Consider the following 21,559-nt stretch of genomic DNA (forward strand, 5'->3'; position numbering starts at 1 on the left):
TATGGGACCCGCTCTCCCCCGAACCAGCAACAGGCGAGCACGGCGAGTATACCTCCCCGTCCCTCTCCTGCGACGCGGGAGCACGCCAAATTTTACTCGGGCAACAGGTTTCCATCTTTGGTCCCGATTTCCCTTCCCCCTGCAAGACGGCGAGCACATAGAGCCTGCTCTAATGTTCCTCTCCGGTGGCCCGACATACAAGGCCCACATCACATGGCGTTGCATACTTGCGGCAGAGCCCAAAGGGATTGCAGATGAGGATGGAGCGCGCAGGGACAGGGGGACCTGCATTACCGGACTGTGAGTACATCAGGAGTTCCCCTCCTGCGCTCCGGATCGCTTTGCGGCCGCGCCACCTCACACCGCCGGGCAGGCCGGAAATTTAGTCCCCGGCTTTTCAGCCGGAGTAGGCCGCAGTGGCCTCTATGGGGTAGGCGCCGGCGGTACTTTCGGCAGAGCCCCTGGGGACAGGCGCCGGCGGTCGGGAACTGCGGCGGTTAGCGTCGCTCCGTTGCGGCCGCCGCGCATCCCCAGGCAGGCTGGAAATTTAGTACCCGGCTTTTCAGCTGGAGTAGGCCGCAGTGGGCAGATCCCTCCCACGGCCGTAACTCCGCCCCCTATATCGGCGCTTCTCGTCTGGGACGAGAGGCGCCCTGCAGATCTCGGGGGGGCCATGCTTCCTCACGCTGCCTGACTGGAAGATGCGGTCCTGGGGGAGCCACTGGCCGGTACGCCAGCGGCAATCATTCGGCGCGCGGCCGCCGACGCGCTCCACCGGCAGGCTCCATAAATTTAGTCCCCGGCTTTTGCAGCCGGACTAGGCCGCAGTGAAATACCTTTCAGGAGCGGAGGTGCTTTCATGGTCCCGATGGGCTGAACTTCGTGGAAGAAGCCCCCCTCCATGGTCCGGGCAGCCTCCACCACTGTGAAAGCGGACAAGGAGGCGGACGGTTCCTCTCCACCTCCCTAACAAAGGGATGATGGATTGAGGTTTACCTCTCTACCCCTGCACCGTCCACGCTGCAATACCCGACATCCGCGGCGGCTCCATGCCGGGACGCGCACCGTTGGTAAGTGGATCCTGCTAGCAATGGGCTTCTGCAGCGGGATATTGACAGGCAGTCTCAGACTTCCCTGTGACCACCTCCCTGAGGTAACGCTCCAGCCGGCTAACAAATTTAGCTCCCGGCTTCGGCCGATGTGTAGTCCGCACCTCCAGAAGCGCACTGTGTCGCCTCAAGGCGGCTTAGCCTTTTTTCCTGACGCTTAGCGCCTGACGCGGAAGCGCTCAATTTTCTCGAGCAACGGGTGACCACCCCTAACTCTTACGCTGACGCCGGCTGCAGAAATTTACGCCCCGGCTGGGGCCTATCATGGAAGTTTCAAGGCTCCGCCCACGTCGTGCCTGTAGCTCCGTCCCCTAAATTGGCGCTTCTCGCTCGCTGCGAGATTTTACCTAAACCCGCATGACCAGTATTCCCAGTCTTAAAGTCACACGACCAGTATTCTCTGGTCTTAAAGGCACGTGACCAGTATTCCCTGGTCTTAAAGGCACGTGACCAGTATTTCCTGGTCTTAAAGGCTCGTGACCAGTATTCCCTGGTCTTAAGGGTACGTGACCAGTATCCCCTGGTCTTAAAGGCACGTGACCAGTATTCCCTGGTCTTAAAGGCACGTGACCAGTATTCCCTGGTCTTAAAAGCGCGTGACCAGTATTCCCTGGTCTTAAAGGGAACCTGTCACCACGTTTTTGGAAGATGGGATAAAAATAGCGTTAAATAGGGGCAGAGGTGGGCGTTACATTAGTGTGTGTGTTATGCGTTTATTACCCACCTAAGTTGCCGAAATAACTTTGCAAAGTCTCCGTTTTCGCCTGTCAATCAGGCTGGTCAGGTCGCATGGGCGTTGTCTTCCCCCAGATTTGGCGTAGTTTTCCGTTGGTGGCGTAGTGGTGTGCGCATGCCCAAAGTCCGGAATCCTCTTCCAGGGGATTTAAAATAGCGCGGTGTTCGTTATTGCATTGGTGATCGGTGGGCGCGGCCATCTTCCTTTGGCCGCGCGTGCGCAGAAGCGGCGCTCTGCTGGCCGCGGCTTCAGGAAAATGGCCGCCGCGATATCCATCTGCGCACGCGCGGCATCCCGCGGCCATTTTCCTGAAGCCGCGGCCAGCAGAGCGCCGCTTCTGCGCACGCGCGGCCAAAGGAAGATGGCCGCGCCCACCGATCACCAATGCAATAACGAACACCGCGCTATTTTAAATCCCCTGGAAGAGGATTCCGGACTTTGGGCATGCGCACACCACTACGCCACCAACGGAAAACTACGCCAAATCTGGGTGAAGACACCACGCCCATGTGACCTGACCAGCCTGATTGACAGGCGAAAACGGAGACTTTGCAAAGTTATTTCGGCAACTTAGGTGGGTAATAAACGCATAACACACACACTAATGTAACGCCCACCTCTGCCCCTATTTAACGCTATTTTTATCCCATCTTCCAAAAACGTGGTGACAGGTTCCCTTTAAGGGCGTGTGACCAGAATTCCCGGGTTTTAAAGGCACACGTCCAGTTTTCCCTGGTCTTAAAGGCACGCGACCAGTATTCCCTGGTCTTAATGGCGCACTACCAGTATTCCCTGGTCTTAAAGGCACACGACCAGCATTCTCTGGTCTTAAAGCCACACGACCAGTAATCCCTGGTCTTAAAGGCACACGACCAGTATTCCCTGGTCTTAAAGGCACACGACCAGTATTCCCTGGTCTTAAAGGCACACGACCAGTATTCCCTGGTCTTAAAGGCACACGACCAGTTTTCCCTGGTCTTGAAGGCACACGACCAGTTTTCCCTGGTCTTAAAGGCACACGACCAGTTTTCCCTGGTCTTAAAGGCACACGACCAGTTTTCCCTGGTCTTAACGGCACACGACCAGTATTCCCTGGTCTTGAGGGCACCATGACCAATCCGAAACTGGTCATAATTGAGGAGCCCTCTGCTGCCGAGCCCAGTTTATCCCAGTGTAACTAGTTCCCTCAGCCTAAACTCCCTCGTAGAGCTTTTGCCATCCAGTCCGGATATGCGATTCACTGGACAGAAGCCTCTACGCGGGACGCTATGCCTGGTCTGATTTTTAAGGGCGACAGGCACTTTAAAGGGCGCCGGTCTCCCCACACCATCAACAGACGGGCACTCGAAGGTCCAGGCCTAACGCCAGACAGCCTGTCCTGTCCACCCGGAGACCTGCACTCTGTGGATGTACAGAGGCATCCTTTTTTTTCGGGCGTCTGAGCACCCCCCTCTGCATCACCACTATTTAACAGAAGATGCAAGTAGGCGAATTTCCCTCTCCACTTCCTTGTTAAGAGGATGGTGGATCGAGGCTCCTAATTTTTAACTCTGCGATGACCTGCTGGAAGCAGCGGCGCATTCTGCCACTCGGCAGATTAACCGGGTACAATCTCCTGTGGGTTACCTACCAGTATCCCTGCCCGATATGTCCTTAATTAAAAATGCCACGATCTGTCAAATAGCACATCTGGTTTGTTCCGTTTGGCAACTACGGGTCCAGCCCTTTAACCTCCCTATCCGCCGCATGGATGCTAGAGCAACGGTCTCCTGCTTAGAGCCCTTAACTACTTTGATTCACACCAGTATCACTTTCCTGAAGACAGTTCAGCTGGTCAATCATATTCTTGAGCGGGAGACTAACGAACAATCGTACGTTTCCGCAGCCCCGACCAACAGTGAAAGGGTTGTCCAGGACAGTCTAGATCTAAGGGATCTTGGTTACTAAAAGGTGGAACGATAAGTAGGACCGATTCCGGACCTCAAACTTCTAACAATCTTTTCACAAGGTTCTTCTTCTTCTTCGAATGGAGTCTCATCCGCTCAGCCATTACTTCAACAAAAAAGGTGCAGTTTCGGGCATCCATCGACATTCGGGATGCCTAACCTCTTCAAAAATTCCTTTGCTTTTCCATTCGTGAATAGCATTTAAGTCACGACCTTGTTCTTCGGCCTTGCTACTTCATCCAGGGTGTTCGCAAGGGTCATGGTGGCTGTCATCTTGCACCTAGAGGCGTGGTCGTCCTATCCTGTTTGACCGACTGTTTACCCACCCTTGCAGGACTACGCTAAGTCATCTATATCTCTTGCGATACCCTCTCACCTGGGCTGGTGGCTAGACTTAGACAACTCCTCATTTCCAGCCCAGCAGATATCCTTTTTGAGGATGATCCAGTATTCCTCCAGAAGGGTGGTAAATCTCCCTCCGGACAAGGTCATGGTTTTTCAACGGGAGCTCGCGCTCTTGCTCACTCATCCCCTCATTTCATTCGATTTGCTGGGAGGGTTCCAAAAAAAAAAAAAAAAAAAAAACGGAGACGACAATGGAAACAGTTTCCTTTGCTCCGTTAGTTTTCAGCAAGTCAAGCAGCCTTTCAGACGATAGTCTCTGAGTTCCTTCTTCATCCGGAGTTTTTTCTCCCGGTTCCATGGTTACTAGTAACTTCCAATGCCAGTCCTCTTCTCCCGATCATTGCTCTGGAGATCTCAAGGGTAGTCCTATAGTAGGTCCACTCCTTATGGCGGGTCAACCCATCCGAATTCAATTGGACAACGCCACAGCTGTGTCATACGTCAATCATCTAGCGAGTACCCACGTTCAAGCACCATGGCCAAAGTACCTCACATGGGCCGAGATCTATCACTCGGTGATATTGGCAGTTCATATCCCAGAAGTAGAACTCTGGGCTGCGAACATATTTAGTCGTCAGGGTTTCACCTCAAGTGAGTGGGAACTTCACCGGAAGTATTCCATCAGACCCGCCTTCACTGGAGCTCTACAGTTGTAGCTCGGATAGCGTCCTGACTGATCGCCGGCGTACTGGAGTTGGTTGTTCGGCCTCGAGATCCAGGAGCCTTCGCACTGCATGCTCCGGTTATTCCGTGGTACCAGTTTCCACTTCCGAAAACTTTTCAGAAGCAGAAAGGGCCCCAGTGATCCTCGGACATCCGTACTGACCACGTCAGTTCACTTGCGGAGCTGGTAGCTTTCTGTATTTCTGCAACAAAGCTGCAAGTAGGGACCACCTCGCAGGATGTTTTTCACATGTAATTCTTCCCTATTGCATACCGTTAGATCATTGGGATCTATTCTATTAGGGAAGGTTGCCCCCTTTTCTCTCGGCTATATCCTCATCCTGACGAGTCTTCGGTGCTAACGGGTCTTTTCAGACTTTTTTCTCTTATTTCCTTCAAAGCAAGGTTGTCCTCAAGCCTTCCCTGTCCCTAGTTACCAAGGTGGTATTGTATTACTACTGTCATGAGGGCATAGTTCCTCCCTCATCTCTTTTGGCACCACTCCACAAAATGGAATGAGGTCCCCATATTCCGGACAGAGCAAGTGCTCTGAGTAGGTATGTCTTGAGGACGGCGTCCTTCCGAAGGTTGGACACTGTATCTTGGGTTTCCTACCGGTAAGAGGAAGGCTTCCTGACTTTTACAGGAAGGGTTTGGCCGTCTCCATCGGCCATTTAGCCTGGTGTATTCCTTCACCATCCAGTAGTCCTTCCGTGTTAGATGACAGCCTATCTCCCCGTCTATCGTGGGTGCCAGGCACCAGGCGTCAACAAGACACGCCTGCACGTTTGCGGATTCGTCCAGTCCGCATGCATTCTTGAAGCATTATAATTCCCAGACTTCCACAGATGTGACTCTGGGCAGGCGGACTCTGCAGGCCGCGGTGGCGCACTTGTAAGTAGCGGTTACACAGAGCCTGATCGGATGTTGTCCCCACCCAGGGACTGCTTTGGTACGTCCCACGGTCTGTGTCCCCCAATGAGGCGTAGGAGAAAAGGAGATTTTTGTTTACTTACCGTAAAATCTTTTTCTCCGAGCCAATCATTGGGGGACACAGCTCCCACCCTAGTATTGGCTTATGCTTGTTTTTACAATCCGATATGCTATACTCTCATATATGATATGACATGCTGTAAGCTAATATGTTGTTACTGATCTCCTACTGCTTTTTGCACCGAACTGGTTAGCTGAGGGCCAGCAGGAGGGTGTATACTGCAGGGGAGGAGCTAACTTTCTTTGTATCACTTAGTGTCCTCCTAGTGGCAAGCAGCATAACACCCACGGTCTGTGTCCCCCAATGATTGGCTCGGAGAAAAGGATTTTACGGTAAGTAAACAAAAATCTCCTTTTCCTTTCCTCGCTGAGAATAAACGTCTCCATCTGAATGGAAACCTGTGAATCCTCTTCTTAGACTAACATTCTCTCTCTCTCTCTCTGGAGGGGTAATGGACCTGTTGCGATTAAAACACCTGTGGCTAAGAGGCGGAGTGCTCAGTCAGAAAGCTAAATAATACATTTCAAAAAACTGACCGTCACATCCAAACATAGACTAAGTGTGAACAGGTGCTGAACCTAGGGTCTAGAGTGCAGTGTGCTGCCTTATTTACTTGACTGTATATGAGTTGGTGACTCTAGGTCCAGCACCTGTTCACACTTAGTCTATGTTTGGATGTGACGGTCAGTTTTTTGAAATGTATCTTCATGGTGTTGCTCATGTTATTTTCATTATTCCTAAGCTTTTCCTTTTGGTGTAGTAATTGCAGTGTTTAGGAGTGCAGCATCGCAACGTACTGTATTTACAAGATACTTTTCTTCCTATTAAAAATAATGAAAACTTTCTGATTGGGGAGTTCACTGCAAGCAAGGGAATTTCTCTCTGCAAGAACAACACCCTGGAGTATAATTTGAAGCTTGTGGGCCCCAGTGCAATATTGCGTCCAACTAATATTGGTCTGTAGTAATATTGGTGTTCTCACTTGTGTCAAAAGTACTATTTTGCCCCGTAGGCTCTAGGATCAGGTGCTATTGCAACCCTTCACCCATGCCCCTGGTCACACTATGTTCCCAGTTTTATCAAGCTTCCTGTGTCCCTTGTTGGTCCATTTAATTATTATTGGTTAATCGTTACGGATGAGCGACGAGCATGCTCGGTGATACTCTGATATCACTCTAGTATCTAGGTGCTCGGATGTGCTCCGCACTCGACGAGCATTGGCTGGTGCTCAGATGTAATGCTCGAATCCTCTCCCTGCATGTTTTGCGCCTTTTACACAGCCAATAAACATGCAGAGATTGCCTGCCAGTCACTGTAAGACTGTAGCCATCTCCGTGGTGGCATTACTGTCATTCACTCGCCGTATGACCTCATCACGGATTACAAAAGAACAGGCGCCGCCAGGCTCGGCACACTGACTCCATTACACAATTCTGTGACACTTCGTATTGGAGGGAGAGAGTGCTTGTCCAGGCCTGTGTGTGCACAGTATAACGAAGCAGACTCCTGAAGTGTTGATTCTGGTGCGGAATCTGAACCGTCATACTAAAAGCCCTTATGAGGACTAATCCTTTACTTTGATGTTTGTATCGCATACATTCTGCTTTTAGTCTACAGAGGGAGAAAGAGTTGCAAGAGTAAGGACAGTGGCTTGTTGACCGCTCTCCAAATGTAACATTTTTTCTTGTGGCCAAAAAGTTTAATTTTGGTCTCCTCACTCCAACTTACCTTGTTCCAGAAGTTTTGAGGCTTGTCTCTGTGTTGTTTTGCATATTGTACCCGAGATACCTTGTGGCATTTGCGCAGTAATGGTTTTCTTCTGGCGACTCGACCATGCAGCCCATTTTTCTTCAAGTGCCTCCTTATTGTGCATCTTGAAACAGCCACACCGCTAGTTTTCAGAGAGTCTTGTATTTCAGCTGATGTTATTTGTGGGTTTTTCTTTGCATCCCGAACAATTTTCTTGGCAGTTGTGGACGTAATTTTTGCTGGTCTTCCTGACCGTGGTTTTGCTTTTACAGAGCCCCTGATTTTCTATTTGTTATTCACAATTTGAATGCTGCTGACTGGCATTATCAATTCCTTGGATATCTTTTTGTATCCCTTTCCTGTTTTATACAGTTCATCTACCTTTTCTCGCATATCCATTAACGTTTCTTTTGCTTTCCCCGTAACTCACAATCCAGAAACATCAGTGGTTGGATGAAAGATGCAAGGGTCTGTCTGGATCCCAGAAGCTCACTCAAAAAAAAATTGTCCTGCTACTACAGGTGTACAAATTTGGTCCCTCGGCACTCTGTCCCCAGCTGCTGTGGTGTCCCCGCCTTGTGCCAGCACGTGTCCAGGAATACCACTCTTGTCCTGGTCAGCAAAACCAGCGTGGTTTTTAATGCCACCTGGGGGGTCATAACAGACAGGAGCTTTCATCTGTCAACAGAACATGCTGAACTGCTCACTCTGATAACAATGAACTAAGCCTGGATTAAACCCCACTTTTCCAAACCACCAGAGAACTGCAGCACATACTGTTTTTAATGTTAATAGTTGAATGAGGCCCGCCAGTTGTTACCTTCTAGAGTCTATGGATGACCCTACTTATAATTTTTTAATCGCTCTGCACTTTGTGCAAAGCCTTTATGAGTTTATAAGTAACACAAGTACAGTTTCTTTTTTATGAGGCATCACAGTTGGTGTGGTGCCTTCAAGGGTGTATGGCTGACCCTGCTTGTAATTTTGGGCTGGGTTTGTCCTTCATAAATTACACTGAAATTTCCAATTTTTTGATAAACAAAAAAATAAATTTTGGTTTACTTAAATTGTATTTATTTTTTTAAATCCTTTTTCAATGTATCCTTATATATGTCATTATACAGCTAAAAATGTTTCTTAACATTTTTTTTTCCTGTAAACTCCAATTTTTCATCGATTTTTTTAATGTTTTTTTTTGTCAGTCCTTAAAGTGGAGTAAAAGTGTCGTGACACCATTATTCTCAGCAGCGATACTTCCATGGGTCTCTCCCATGCTGTTGTCCTTCCATTCAATATTTTCACTGCCCCACCAGACCTCCGTGTAGGGTCTGCCGGAAAAACACTCGGATTTCCTATTGACTCCCATTATACTCGAAACGAGCACCCGAGCATTAGAAGTTGCTTGGTTCAAGTAACGAGCAGCCAAGCATTTTAGTGCTCACTCATCTCTATTATTATTTAAGTGACTATTACACTGCCATATTAAGGAATGTTACATTCCTGTTCAAAATTGTTTTAATCTTGCGTTATTTTTTTTTAAAGGGAGTCAGCAGCTCTCAAAACACGATTTCCACTTCTTATACAGTACTATAAGGACTATAAAATACCCGCAATATAGATTTTACTTCTTTAGTTGGGCAGAAAAATGGTTCTATTTTATATCTGGGTGAGGATAAGAGTCCACATGTACTGACATTGCAAGCTTATATACACATATGGTTAGTGTGGGTGCGTTCTTATCCTTCTCTCCTGTCTACAGCATCTACTCACTGCACACAGACTCACAGTAACATACGTCCACTGCAGATAGGCGAGAGGGTTGAGAGCCTGTATGTACTGACATTGCAGGAGCCAAACAAGCTCATATACACATACTGACAGTGTGGGGGTGTTTTTATCCTTTTCTCCTGTCTGCAGCACCTGCTCACTGCAGACAGGAGAGCGGGATGAGAACTCATCCACACTGACACTGTGTACAAGCCTGTTTGCCTCCTGCATTGTCAGTGTGATCGTGCAGGACTGGCAATTAGTGTTGAGCGATACCTTCCGATATCGGGAACTATCGGATCGGATTGGATCGGACCGATACCCCAAAAATATCTGAAATCGCCGATTCCGATACCGGAAACCAATGCAAGTCAATGGGACACAAATATCGGAATGAAAATAAACCCTTTCTTTCATTGTAGGTTAATTCTACATGAAGGAAAACAACGAAGAATAATGTCGAATGTATTGGGGGAGGCGGAGGAGACATTAGAGGTTTAGCCCAATCAAATGGAATAGCAGGAATTAATATTTTTTTAAGCTGTTCGGAGTTACAAATATATTGACTATGTTAAGCTTTTTTATATTTTGTCAGATATTTATGTTTCACTACTTCCATGCTCTTCACCTTCTTTTTTACTTCTCCCACACTTTCTCCTTCATCATCCTCAGCAGCAGCATCTTTTTCATCAACTTCTTCTTCGCCTTATTCATCTTCTTCTTCTTCACCTTCTTCCTATTATTCTTTTTTTTTACATTCTTCATATTCTTCTTATTCAACTATTATTCTTCTTCATATCCTACTTCTTCATCTTCTTTATATTCTTCTTCTTCATCATATTTTTACTTTGTGACAGGCATTCCTGTAGTTGTTATCTCTAAAAGTTTGAAGATTACACCTTCCGCTCTGCTTGTCACAAAAGATTTACAACAGGATTTGTCCGCATTCAGTTTTGCCTGCAGCAGCAGGTATTTTCCAGGGGCACCACGAGGAGGAACGGACTCACCCCCATACACTGCTTAGTCTTCTTCTGCTTATAATTTAGATAATATCTTTTGCCATGAATTTTAGTCTTATGCTTAATGTTCTTCTGCTTTTTGTTCTGCAGCTTCTTGTTCTTCTGCTTCTTGGTCTTCTGTCTCTTGTTCTTCTGTATCTTGGTGGTTGTCTTCTTGTTCTTTGTCCTTTTGGTCATCTTCTTCAGGGTCATCTTCTTGGTCTTCTTCGGGGTGGTCTTCAGGGTCGTCACTTTCGGGGTCGTCTTCTTCGGGGTGGTCTTCAGGGTCGTCGTTTTCGGGGTCGTCGTCTTCTTTGGGGTGGTCTTCAGGGTCGTCGTCTCTGGGGTCATCGTCTTCTTCTGGGTGGTCTTCAGGGTCGTCGTGTACGGGGTCATCGTCTTCTTCGGGGTGGTCTTCAGGGTCGTCGTCTTTAGGGTCGTCGTCAGGGAGATCCAGAGTGATTACCAAAAACCATTTCAAAAAGCTTGAACTTGGAAATGTAGCAGAAGGTACAAGAAGGCTGAGGAACTGCCGAGAACCAGCTGACGGTACTGGAACCCGGATGGGTAGCCGAAGGTACAAGAGCCAATGGAACTACCGAGGACCAGCTGATGGTACTGGAACCCGGTTACTAAGCAGGAGGTACCCCTGCCAGAAAGCACTACCAAGGACCAGCAGACTTTGGTGGAACTTGGATACCGAGAAGGAGGCACCTAAGCCAAAGGCTCCACCTGGAACCAGCTGACGTTACTGGAACCCAGGGGGACATATTCAAGATTGACTTCCAAAGAACCAGCTAATGGTACTGGAACTCAGATAGGCAGCAGAAGGTACACACGAAAAAAAAAGTTGAATGGCCGCGAGCCGGCCGGAGTTACCGAAACCCACAGTCCTACAGAGGGAGCTTGTCCTATTGGCACTACGGAACCAGCCTTCATTGCCAGATCCCGCAGCCCACATAGGAAGCACCTAAACTGCAGGCATCATAGAGTCGGCTAACACGACTGCAACCCGACAGGACAACATATTGGAGGCAAAGTGACGTTGACACTACCTGGAAACAGCTGGCGTGCTGGAACCAGGCTGGGCAGAAGGGAGTACCCATGCCAAAGACACTGCCGAGAACCAGCTGACGGTACTGGAACCCGGATGGGTATCAGAAGGTACAAGAGCCAAAGACACTGCCGAGAAACAGCTGACGGTACTGGAACCCGGATGGGTAGCCGAAGGTACAAGAGCCAATGGAACTACCGAGGACCAGCTGATGGTACTGGAACCCGGTTACTAAGCAGGAGGTACCCGTGCCAGAAAGCACTACCAAGGACCAGCAGACGTTGGTGGAACTCGGATACCGAGAAGGAGGCACCTAAGCCATAGGCTCTGCCTGGAACCAGCTGACGTTACTGGAACCCAGGGGGACATATTCAAGATTGACTTCCAAAGAACCAGCTAATGGTACTGGAACTCAGATAGGCAGCAGAAGGTACACATGAAAAAAAAAGTTGCAAGGCCGCGAGCCGGCCGGAGTTACCGAAACCCACAGTCCTACAGGGGGAGCTTGTCCTATTGGCACTACGGAACCAGCCTTCATTGCCAGATCCCGCAGCCCACATAGGAAGCACCTAAACTGCAGGCACCATAGAGTCGGCTAACCCGACCGCAACCCGACAGGACAACGTATTGGAGGCAAAGTGACGTTGACACTACCCGGAAACAGCTGGCGTGCTGGAACCAGGCTGGGCAGGAGGGAGTACCCGTGCCAAAGACACTTCTGAGCAGCAACTGGCGGTGTTGGAGCCCAGGGTAAATACTAGAAACAGAGAGTAGCCAGAGGCCTAATTGGAGCAAATTTAATATCTGTAGTAGTGTGAATGTGGACGGAGCAGGAGAAATTGCCGGACACACAGCAGGGGATCAGCTGACGTTACTGAACCCCAATAACACTGGAGCAAGTGTTGACTGTGCAGGCGGCACTTCTGAGCAGCAACTGGCGGTGTTGGAGCCCAGGGTACATACTAGAAACAGAGTGGAAGCAGAGGTGTAATTGGAGCAAGTTTAAAATCTGTAGTAGTGTGAATGTGGACAGAGCAGGCGAAATTGCCGGACACACAGCAGGGGATCAGCTGACGTTACTGAACCCCAATCACACAGGAGCAAGTGTTGACTGTGCAGACGGCACTTCTGAGCAGCAACTGGCAGTGTTGGAGCCCAGGGTCAATGCTAGAAACAGAGTGTAGCCAGAGGCCTAATTGGAGCAAGTTTAATATCTGTATTAGTGTGAATGTGGATGGAGCAGGAGAAATTGCCGCACACACAGCAGGGGATCAGCTGACGTTACTGAACCCCAATAACACTGGAGCATGTGTTGACTGTGCAGACTGCACTTCTGAGCAGCAACTGGCGGTGTTGGAGCCCAGGGATTACAGGAGAAATAGAGTGTAGCCAGAGGCCTGATTGGAGCAAGTTTAATATCTGTAGTAGTGTGAATGTGGAGGCAGCAGGGGAAATTGCTGCACACACAGGGGATCAGCTGACGTTACTGAACCCCAATAACACTGGAGCATGTGTGTTGCCTGTGCAGATGGCACTTCTGAGCAGCAACTGGCGGTGTTGGAGCCCAGGGTCAATGCTAGAAACAGAGTGGAGGCAGAGGCCTAATTGGAGCAAGTTTAAAATCTGTAGTAGTGTGAGTGTGGACGGAGCAGGAGAAATTGCCGGACACACAGCAGGGGATCAGCTGACGTTACTGAACCCCAATAACACTGGAGCATGTGTTGACTGTGCAGATGGCACTTCTGAGCAGCAACTGGCGGTGTTGGAGCCCAGGGATTACAGTTCAGGTGGTAGAAACATGAACACAACAGGAGACCTGGATACTGTTGCCAACCAATTATTTAATCTGGAAGAGGACTGGCAAATTCCTGCGAGATCCAGGCCTTGTTCATTTTCAGAAAAGTAAGCCGGTCAACGTTATTGGAGGATAGTCGCATGCGACAGTCTGTTAGTACACCGCCTGCGGCACTAAAGACGCGTTCCGATAATGCACTAGCAGCAGGGCAAGCCAGCACCTCCAATGCATAATGGCTAAGCTGTGGCCATGTATCCAGCTTAGAGACCCAAAACTTGAAGGGGGAAGAGCCGTGTGGGAGAACACTGAGAGGACAAGACATGTAGTCTGTCACCATCTGATGGAAACGTTGCCTCCTGCTGACTGGAGCCGTCTGATGGTGTAGACATTTGTGGCGGGGACACAAAACTATACCACATTTGGACCATACTGGTCTTGCCTTGTGCTGAGGTTCTGCTTCTGCTCCCTCTTTGTGCAGAGCTCCCTCCACTGCCTCGACGCACTGAACTGCTTTGTAAAGCACTAGCAGCACTGCTCTCGGGTGGAATGGAAAACATGATGGAATGCACCAGTGTGTCTTGGTACTCCCGCATTTTACGCTCCCGGTTCAACGGTGTTATGTGGCTTTGTAAGTTGTCCCGGTAGCGAGGATCTAGGAGGGTGTACACCCAATAATCAGCTGTGTTGAGAATGTGGGCGATGCGGTGGTCGTTTCTCAGGCACTGCAGCATTAAATCAACCATGTGCTGCAGACTTCCAACTGGCCAAGAAACGCTGTCCCCTGCTTGAGGCGTCATCTCTGCTTGCTCTGCATCACCCCACCCTCGCTCTACACACTGACTACTAGAGCATTGTGTACCTCCCTCCTCTGGACATGTCTTCCTCCTCCATTGACTACTCCTCATCCTCCTCACAAAGTGTCCCCTGCCTAGGCCTTTGTGAGGAACCACATTGCGCAGACTGTCCAGAAGCAGATGACTCCTCATCCTCCACTTCTTCCACAACCTCCTCCCTTAAGGAACCTTCACACTCAGCAACTTTACAACGAGAACGACAACGATCCGTGACGTTGCAGCGTCCTGGTTAGCGATCTCGTTGTGTTTGACACGCAGCAGCGATATGGATCCGCTGTGATATCGCTGGTCGGAGCTAGAAGTCCAGAACTTTATTGGTCGTCAGGTCGGCGTGTATCGTCGTGTTTGACAGCAAAAGCAACGATGCCAGCAATGTTTCACATGGAGCTAACAACCTGTGAGAACGATAAGTGAGTCTCCGTTACATCACAGGATCACTCCTGCATCGTTCTGGAGCTGCTGTGTTTGACGTCTCTACAGCGACCTAAACAGCGACGCTGCAGCAATCGGCTCGTTGTCTATATCGCTGCAGCGTCGCTGAGTGTGATGGTACCTTAAGTGCTTGCAGTGTTTTTTCAAGCAGGCAGATAAGGGGGATAGTCATGCTGACTAGTGCATCATCTGCACTCGCCATCCGCATGGAATCATCGAAGGCACGCAAAACGTGGCAGATGTCCTTCATAGAGGCCCACTCAGTGGTGGTGAAGTGTGAACGGCGCGCAGTTTGTGCCTGATGCAGCTGGTACTCCATTACTGCTGCCTGCTGCTCACACAACCTCTCCAACATATGCAACGTTGAATTCCACCTGGTGGGTAGGTCACATGATGCGATGTTCCGGAAGGCGGAATTGGCGCTGCAGAGCTGCAATGTGTGATCTTGCCATGCTGGAATGCCGCAAGTGAGCGCACTCTATGCGGACCTTGTGCAGCAGTGCCTCAAGATCCGGATAGTCCCTCAAAAAACTCTGCACGACCAAGTTGAGCACATGTGCCAGACATGGGATGTGAGTGAGGTTGCCTAGGCCCAGAGCTGCCACCAGATTTCGGCCATTGTCACACACTACCATGCCTGGCTGGAGATTCGCTGGCACAAACCACATGTCGCTCTCCTGCTTGATGGCATTCCAGAGCTCCTGCGCTGTGTGACTTCGATTCCCCAAAGAAATTAATTTCAATACGGCCTGTTGACGTTTGGCCACAGCTGTGCTCATATCAGTTGTAACAGGTAAGCGTTCACGGGTCCATGTGGAGGTAGACTGTGACGGCTCCTGCAGTGCTGATTCAGAGGAACTGGAGTATGAGGAGGAGTCAATGTGTACAGACTGGATTCCTGCAATCTTTGGAGTTGGCAGAACACGTACAGCGCCACTCTCAAGATCTGTACCCGGCTCCACAACATTTACCCAATGGGCAGTGAGGGAAAGATATCGTACCTGTCCATGGTTACTGGTCCACGCATCGGTGGTCAGGTGGACCTTGCTACTGACGGCGTTTAGTAGCGCATGTTTAATTTTTCCCTCCACATGCTTTTGCAGGGCAGGGACTGCTTGCCTGCTGAAATAAAAGCGGCTGGGCATGTTGTATTGTGGGACTGCCAATGCCATGAAGTTACGGAAGGTGTCAGTCTCCACCAGCCTGAATGACAGCATGTCAAGGGACAGTAGTTTTGCAATGCCAGCATTCAGAGCCTGTGCTTGGGAGTGATTTGCCAAGTATGGGCACCTTTTCTCCCATGCCTGTGCTACCGATGGCTGTAGACTGGCCTGGGAGTGTGAGGATGACAGGGGACGTGGTGCTGTGGGTGGAATGACACTGTGTGTCTGTACAACAGTGCCAGAGGTTCTTCCATGGCGATCATGTGAGGAAGCCGAACCAGCTGTGTGTGAGCTGGAGGAAGAGGCTACAAAACGAGCTGAAGAGGTGGTAGGTGGCGCTGTAGGTTGGCCTAGGTCTTCAGTGTGTCTTTGTAACTCCACCACGTGCTTGGTCCGCATATGTTTCCACATATTTGTGGTATTAAGGTTGCTGACACATTTCCCTCTTTTCACTTTCTGATTACACAGCTTGCATTTGAAAAACAAATGCCATCTGCAACTGTGTCAAAAAAGGACCAGGCACTGCAAGTCTTGGGAGCGCCCGTTTTGGCTTTTGGAAGAGGCATGCTCCTAATGGGTGCCAAAGTGGAGGCTACAGGCAACAGAGTCTGCCCCCTCCCTCTCCCTCCTTTTTTGGCCGTTCAGGGAATCTCTTCCTCAGAGCTGCTCCCACCACCTTCCTGCACCTCACGCCATGATGGGTCAAGGACCTCATCATCTACACTACCCTCTTCAAACGACTGCTTCTCCTGGGTAGTCTCGACAGCACAGTATGCACCAGAAAGTGGCACCTGAGTCTCATCATCAGATGCGTAGTGAGGTGTGCTGACCATAGGCACTGGCCCACCCGCCTCTTTAGATTCACAGAGACAAAGCTGTTGCGCATCACTGCATACTACCTCTTCTTAACATTCTCGAATGCTGCTTGGCTGGCCCCCTCTTTCCAAGCCAACAGATTCAGAGAACAGAAGTAGAGATGGCTCCTGTCCAGGGCTCTCTGACTGCCTGGGCAATTTGGCAGGTGGTGAAGAGACAGATGGGTGCTCTGCAGTGCTCTGGACCTGAGAGGATCTGGAACTAATTGAAGTCGATGCGTTAGCTGCCATCCATACGACAACGGCTTCAATTTGTTCATCCCGCAGCAGTGGGGTACGGCGAGCTCCTACAAAGCTGCGCATAAAGGACTGTTCCCTGGTAAGACTGGGGGATGCTGAGTCACTGGTGCCCGCAGCAGGCACAGAATCCCCACGTCCTCTCCCTGCAGAAACTCCACGACCACGTGCCTTACTCCCTGCCTTCTTCATCTTGGTAGACTGATAAAGATAGGCTGAAAAGTACTAAGGGCTTAGTGTGCTTATTCCTGAACAGCTGCTAACAGGTATAAGAAACACTAATTTTATAAAGTGTGGACTAGACTTTAATATGAGCTAATGTGGCCTACACAACTGTAAAGTGGAGTGTTTGGTGAACTTTATTAACTTTTTGTTTGTTTTTTTCCACAAAAAGACACTGGATGTGCCCAAAGATGTAAAACCGATAGTATCACAAACGTTTTGTAGCTATTGCAATGCAGGAAGGTAACCTACAATACAATAGATGAGGCTCCAAAAAATAGGCTAATACTAATCTGGCTGGGACTGCAGGGCACAAGCCAGCAGAAAGGCTCCTCTATCTACTCCTATATAGTGTTTTTAAGCAATCTAGCTGGATACGGATGGAACCACACTAATAGGAGAAATCAGGAAAAATGAGCTGCACTAATGCAAAAAAGGACAATGTATGAGGCAGTGACGCACGCTGAGCGGACTACAACCGGAGGTGGCTGCAGAACACACTACAGCGTGAGCTGCACTCACACACAGAGACCTCGCAGACAGCCGTGAACAGCGCTGCAAGGCTGCAGAAAAGCTCCTCTATCTACTCCTATATAGTGTTTTCAAGCAATCTAGCTGGATACGGATGGAACCACACTAATAGGAGAAATCAGGAAAAATGGGCAGCACTAATACAAAAAAGGACAATGTATGAGGCAGTGACGCACGCTGAGCGGACTACAACCGGAGGTGGCTGCAGAACACACTACAGCGTGAGCTGCACTCACACAGAGACCTCACAGACAGCCGTGAACAGCGCTGCAAGGCAAAAGAAAGCTTCTCAATTCTTACACAGTGGTTGATAAAGTAGCCTGGGTAAAGCACAATAAAGAAAATCGCTAGCTCAAACTGTCCCTCAGAATCAGAACAACAGCGTCCTGTCCCTAAATAAATTCACAGCAGAGTGAACCCAAAATGGCGGCGGCGGCTTTTATAGTGCATCATGACATAATTTCAGCAGCCAATCACAGCCATGCCATTAGTTAACATGCCTAACATGCATAACAGGATGTGCCCACACTTCTTGGGATTCCTCATTGGCTGAATAAAATCAAACTGGCTCATTGCATTATGGGAACTTCCGATTCCGGTATTCGATATTCAAAAAGTATTGGAACTCAGTATCGGAACTCCGATACCGCGAATATCGGCCGATACCCGATATTGCAGTATCAGAATGCTCAACACTACTGGCGATTCAATTTAGGCAGAGTTCGGAGCACTGTCAGTCTTCTCAAAAAATATTGCTTTATATCATGTTTTCTTCCTCCAGTCACACCTAAAGTAAACGTAATATTTCAACTGGTTGATTTTGACAGTCTGATGAGCTTTCAGTGCAGCTGTAATTGTGTAACAATGGTGTAACACGTAATATTTTCTTGCTTTGGATGTTAATGGAGAAGAAAAGCAATACATGACATAAAGCCAATCTTCTCAATGTTTAAAGTCGATTTAAAGCGAATCAATGGAAGAAGGTCTAAAGGTGGAGATTGTTTTTCCTGAAATTATTAGTATATACAGCCAGGATTGGAATTGTTTTGTTACCACATTGAAATAGAAGAACCCAGAGGCTGAGCATTTGGCTGCCATCACCCTTCTTGGGAGGCTGCTACATTCTTCAGAGAAGCTAGGACTTTTAATTTAAACCTTGCGGTTTCGAGGCCGTACAAACCTTAAGGAGTAAAACAGACAAGCTGTTGCCAATAAAAATTCTAGCACGATGTGGAAATCTTGTAAGAGCCATATGGTTACTTAAGAGCCCTACAAGGGTTAACCCTGTCATTCCTGGAGAACAATGGTGTTCTCCTTTATTTTTGGATTTTTTAGTGAGTTCACCATCAGCAACTTGAGATGATTTGTTTGTGTAGAGCATTGTCCCAAAGACAAGGAACTCCTCAACACAGTGCCAGACCCGCTAAGAAACATGGCACGTAACACAGGTTGAAAACCCAGAGAAAGTAGAAGTATGTGACAGACTAAGAAATCCCATCGCTGTAATTCAGCAATAATATGAATGAAATGTATATTAACCCTGAATGACTGTAACTGCTGTAATGATGTATATGTGACGTGTGCCAATTCACATCTATTATCTTGTAGCCCTGCCTATTGTCAAGTGTAATCCGTCATTAGTACCAGAGATGCCATGGTGGATTAAATGAAGGGGGTGGGTCTTTGTGTCTACAGGAAGTATGGGTGGGTTTTTGTCTCCATAGGAAATAGGGCTGGATCTTTGTCTCTCTACAGGAAGTAGGGGTGAGGCTTTGTCTCTACAGGAAGTGGGGGTGAGTCTTTCTACATGAAGGGGGTGAGGTTTTGTCGCTCTAAAGGAAGTGGGGCAGGTCTTTGTCTCTACAGGAAGTGGGGGTGGGTCTATGTACATGAAGGGGTGGGTCTTTGTCGCTCTAAAGGAAATGTGGCGGGTCTTTGTCTCTACAGGATGTGGGGGTGGGTCTATGTACATGAAGGGGTGGGTCTTTGTCGCTCTAAAGGAAATGTGGCGGGTCTTTGTCTCTACAGGAAGTGGGGGTGGGTCTATGTACATGAAGGGGTGGGTCTTTGTCACTCTAAAGGAAATGTGGCGGGTCTTTGTCTCTACAGAAAGTGGGGGTGGGTCTATGTACATGAAGGGGTGGGTCTTTGTCGCTCTAAAGGAAATGTGGCGGGTCTTTGTCTCTACAGGATGTGGGGGTGGGTCTATGTACATGAAGGGGTGGGTCTTTGTCGCTCTAAAGGAAATGTGGCAGGTCTTTGTCTCTACAGGATGTGGGGGTGGGTCTATGTACATGAAGGGGGCCGGTTTTTGTCCTTCTAAAGGGAGTGGGGGTGGGATTTTGGCTCAGCGGGAAGTGAGGGCAGGTTTTCGTCCCTTTACAGATGTGGGGACAGGTCTTTGTCACTCTGCTTTTGCTTTCCTGCACAAAGGCATAACAGAGAGGCAGGTTTTCAGGTCAGTTCAAGGCAGGCATGTCCCTGAACAATGTTGGAAAAAGGGCATGCTGGACAGTGAGGCGGTTGTCCTGCACCATTAAAGCTGGCAGGATGCTGATGAAGAAAAACTGCTCACTGTAAATGAGTGAAGGACAGGTTACAGAGCATGAGAATCTGGGACAGTTCCTGGACATAATAGATTGCATGTGCATACAAAGCAGTGTTAATTTGTTGTAGAGGATGAGGGCAGCATGACCATTGTAGGGATTTCAATCTTTGGCAGCGCGTGAGGTAGGGACAGGAAGCAGTTTCTTAATCAAACAGGAATATTTATTTAAGTCCAAAAGTCTTCCAAAGGAAAACTAACAAGTGCCTTCTCCAGCACACAAAGGAAGAACATAAACAAATAGTTAATATACTCCAATGAGGTTCCCCATAGACCAAAGTCTCAAAGGTGTTTCCACCTCTACACTCAAACTCTAGCAGGGTCTGTGCAGCACACACAAGGTCTTTCTCCCTTAGACACACAGCCCCTTGTGAGCAGCAGCTGCACCTGTCAGATTGGAGGATGGGAATGACCGGTCCCACCCATCTCTGCGAGCCATTCCTGAAACCTGGACCCATGCTGCTCCATTAAACAAACCTCTCAGCACTTACTGGAGACTCATTTCCAGGTTTAACATCACCAAGGCCATTCACCTTGGTGACACATACACTCCATGCAGGACACGTTCTGCTGCAACCTTACACCATGATTTTTGGGTGAATTGACAAATGCATGTAATTGTCCGCTATGCTGGTATATTTTATAAAATCTCATCAGATCAATACATAGATGACTCTTTTAGCATCTATGTCTACTAGAGCACAAATCTCCATTCTTAATCATTAGCATGGATTGAAAATTACTACATATTGTCATTTGCAGCTTAAATAATGACTGCCTGTTACAGTTTAGATTTATAACTTAGAACTTCTTATGACTTATATCAAAATGTGAAAGAGAGTATAGAGGATTAGAAAAACATTGGCGCTTTCTTCTAGAAATGGCACTACACATGTCCATGGGTTGTGTCTAGTATTGCAGCTCAACGCCATAAAAAGTGATTGGTGGGAGCGCCGAGTGTCAGACTGACCCCGATCTGGTATTTGTGATCCACCTACAAGATATGTCATCAATATCGTTGTGGTGGTCAGCCACTTTTAAAGGTAGTCGACCAGTCCTCTGCTTCGCTGTGGTTGTGCAGGCCCTGGCATATTACATCAAGTATCTTTCACAATCTGCAGCACATGCCTAAGATGAAAATAATAATAAAAAAATATCATATAAGTGTTACTCGATAATAAACAGAAATTAAACTAATGTATATAAACAGTAAATATTTTATTGAAGCACACAAGTATACAATAAAGTTAATTTAAAATCAAGAAGCAATAAAGCAAGGGGAGGCCGATGAGAGACACAAAATAATGAAGAAAACAATACTAGGGGTAGCCCCCGAATGTCACAATACTACCAAAGAGTGCTAACAGGTATGTATATGCACATATGTATATTCATTAAGTTATTTGCAATGCAATTCTGAAAGT

The 21,559-nt window shown here is 48.3% G+C and overlaps 1 protein-coding gene across 4 annotated transcripts in view; it reads left to right on the forward strand.

Annotated features, from left to right (window-relative positions):
* The window catches only part of ATF2 (activating transcription factor 2), a 120,001-nt gene that overhangs the window by 55,358 nt on the left and 43,084 nt on the right, over nucleotides 1-21,559 (forward strand). Inside the window, exon 11 of one of the 4 annotated variants that reach the window (XM_077272650.1) lies at nucleotides 9,792-9,881. The exons of the other annotated variants lie outside the window; for them this stretch is intronic. Within the exon in view, the coding sequence (XP_077128765.1) occupies nucleotides 9,792-9,806 (15 nt within the window). The 3' untranslated portion in view covers nucleotides 9,807-9,881. Of the gene's footprint in view, nucleotides 1-9,791; nucleotides 9,882-21,559 lie in introns of those variants that run through there. 4 annotated transcript variants of the gene reach the window in all.

This window comes from Ranitomeya variabilis, chromosome 7 (assembly GCF_051348905.1).
Source record: "Ranitomeya variabilis isolate aRanVar5 chromosome 7, aRanVar5.hap1, whole genome shotgun sequence".
NCBI classification, from domain to species: domain Eukaryota; kingdom Metazoa; phylum Chordata; class Amphibia; order Anura; family Dendrobatidae; genus Ranitomeya; species Ranitomeya variabilis.